Source organism: Vigna radiata, chromosome 5 (genome assembly GCF_000741045.1).
Source record: "Vigna radiata var. radiata cultivar VC1973A chromosome 5, Vradiata_ver6, whole genome shotgun sequence".
Lineage (NCBI taxonomy): Eukaryota > Viridiplantae > Streptophyta > Magnoliopsida > Fabales > Fabaceae > Vigna > Vigna radiata.
Genome location: NC_028355.1, coordinates 16,258,348 through 16,261,254, shown reverse-complemented (window position 1 = coordinate 16,261,254; position 2,907 = coordinate 16,258,348). Strand labels below are relative to the sequence as shown.

Below are 2,907 nucleotides of genomic sequence, written 5' to 3'. Positions count from 1 at the left end.
AAAGGCCAAGTAAAAGAGAGGATAGTGCATTTTAGCGAACATCTTGAGTGATTTATTTTTAATGTCACTCTACATTAAGCATAATAAATAATTTTAAATCTGCATAACCATGATTTTTTAATGAAAAATATTTGTTTATTCCATCTGTTCACTCTACACTCATTTGACAATTTTTTATAATAAAATAGTATATGATAAAAATAAATATAAATAGAATATTATAAAAGATAATAATTAATAAAATTGTATTTTAAGTATAAAAGAAAAGTTGGAGTGTGAATAAATCAGATGGTACGTGCGCTGAGTTAGAGACGAGTTTAAATAAATAAAAAAATTAAGAGGCAATTGCTCTCACTAGGTTAAATTATAAAATTGTGAGAACATATATGAGATTAATTTTTATTATTATTTAATAGAATATTAATTTTATACATAATTTTTGTTATATTTAAAAAAATATATACTGTTTTTGTTACATCTCTTGGTCAAATGCCTTGTTTCATTCCAAATCTTTTGCTAGATATTGGTTTAAAACCATTATATAATTGTGAGTGCTCAATTTCAATTATTAAAACACAATAAAGTCTCATTTTATTAAGCCACACAAAATATAAATAAAAAAACCACTTTATACATAATTTATATTACCTTTCATTATTAATTCCATATTCTTTTTATCTCATCAAATTAAATTTCAATAGTTTATTTCCATATTCTTTTTGTTTGAATACATTATATTTCATATAATTTTAATTATGAGTTGTCCATTAAAATTGATAATTTAATATTTTAAGTATTTTTGTTTTCAATTTGAGATCCCAAATAAATAAGGCTTTGCCACCTGAAGACACCTTGTCTTTCCTTAATTTTTGAAACATTACCAACTATTCATATTGATATTTGATAACAAGCAAACATTGAAAAATCTCAACACACAGAGAAAACGAAATAGTTAACATGAAACACATGATGATATCAGACAGATATTCCAGATTCTAATATTCCTCATCTCCGTCAACATCTTCTCCATCGCCAGACTCAGCGCCAACCTCCTCGTAATCTTTCTCAAGAGCAGCAAGGTCCTCACGAGCCTCTGAGAACTCACCCTCTTCCATACCTTCACCCACATACCAGTGGACGAATGCCCTCTTCGCATACATCAGATCAAACTTATGATCAATCCTTGAGAACACTTCAGCCACACTGGTTGAGTTAGAAATCATGCACACAGCCCGCTGGACCTTCGCAAGGTCACCTCCGGGAACAACAGTTGGAGGTTGGTAATTGATACCACACTTGAACCCAGTGGGGCACCAATCCACAAACTGGATGGTTCTCTTGGTCTTGATGGTCGCCACTGCAGCATTCACATCCTTCGGCACAACATCACCCCTGTACATCAAACAACACGCCATGTACTTCCCATGCCGAGGGTCACACTTGGCCATCATGGAGGATGGTTCAAAAGCACTGTTTGTAATCTCAGCAACGGAAAGTTGCTCATGGTATGCTTTCTCAGCAGAGATAACAGGGGCATAAGAAGAAAGCATGAAATGGATCCTCGGGTAAGGAACCAAGTTGGTTTGGAACTCAGTCACATCCACATTCAGTGCTCCATCAAACCTCAAAGAGGCAGTAAGGGATGAAATCACCTGCAAATTCAATTCCAATTCACATAAGGTTTAAAAAATTAATCAATCATATGTCACATCTGTTAGGATTAGGATTCATTATACCTGAGAAACGAGACGGTTGAGATTGGTGTAGGTAGGGCGCTCGATGTCCAGAGATCTCCTGCAAATGTCGTAGATTGCTTCGTTGTCGAGAAGGACGGCAACATCGGTGTGTTCCAGAAGAGAATGAGTTGAGAGAACACTGTTATATGGCTCCACCACGGAGGTCGAAACCTGAGGAGATGGATAAACGGTGAAACCGAGCTTCGACTTTTTCCCGTAGTCAACGGATAGACGCTCCAGGAGAAGCGATCCCAAGCCGGAACCGGTGCCGCCACCGACGGCGTTGAATACGAGGAAGCCCTGGAGACCGGTGCAGTTATCGGCGAGCTTACGGATCCTGTCGAGGCAGAGATCAACAATCTCCTTTCCGATGGTATAGTGGCCACGCGCGAAGTTGTTGGCGGCATCTTCCTTGCCGCTGATGAGCTGTTCTGGGTGGAAGAGCTGGCGGTAGGGCCCGGTTCGAACTTCGTCGATGACCGTGGGCTCAAGATCCACAAAGACTGCGCGTGGCACGTGTTTCCCAGCGCCGGTCTCGCTGAAGAATGTGTTGAAGGCGTCGTCTCCTCCGCCAACGGTCTTGTCACTGGGCATCTGTCCATCGGGCTGTCCACAAGAAAACAAGACAAACATTAAAGTCCAAGCCCAAACCCAAGCCCAGAATAGAACCCAAAACAAATGTCATTTAAAAACGTACCTGGATGCCATGCTCGAGGCAATAGAGTTCCCAACATGCGTTTCCGACCTGGATACCGGCCTGACCGATGTGGATTGAAATGCACTCTCTCATTTTCTCGGCGAAGAAGATGAAACCCTAAAGATTGGAAGGAAAAAAAAAAGTGAGAGGTTTGGGTTGGCGTTTATGAAGACGCCTTTTCCCGTTGGATTGTGAGGGGGTAAGGTTTGTTCTTGGGCTTATATAGGCGCAGACGTTGCCTAAATTTGAAATGTTCGGTTAGAAACTAACTACGGTTGGTTAACCCTGGTTCGACAACTGGGATTGGAACTGCTAACCGTTGCTTCATTTTGAATTTTGATTCATTTCATTGCATTACTCAAATTCCAAGAATGCCATTGCTTTGCTTGCTCGCAATCCAACCCCCACATAACACCCTCCTGCTTTATGATGTAAAAGACACCCAAACAGAAAAGCTAATATTAAAATAAGGTT

The 2,907-nt window shown here is 39.5% G+C and overlaps 1 protein-coding gene across 1 annotated transcript; it reads right to left on the bottom strand.

The window, feature by feature from the left end:
- Positions 1-825: 825 nt before the first annotated feature.
- On the bottom strand, positions 826-2,640 carry LOC106762312 (tubulin alpha chain). Its single transcript, XM_014646147.2, has 3 exons — positions 2,434-2,640; positions 1,737-2,342; positions 826-1,652 (listed from the first exon to the last, which is right to left on the bottom strand). The coding sequence occupies exons 1-3, from the start codon at positions 2,524-2,526 to the stop codon at positions 996-998; spliced, it is 1,356 nt and encodes a 451-aa protein (XP_014501633.1). The 5' UTR covers positions 2,527-2,640; the 3' UTR covers positions 826-995.
- Positions 2,641-2,907: the final 267 nt, after the last annotated feature.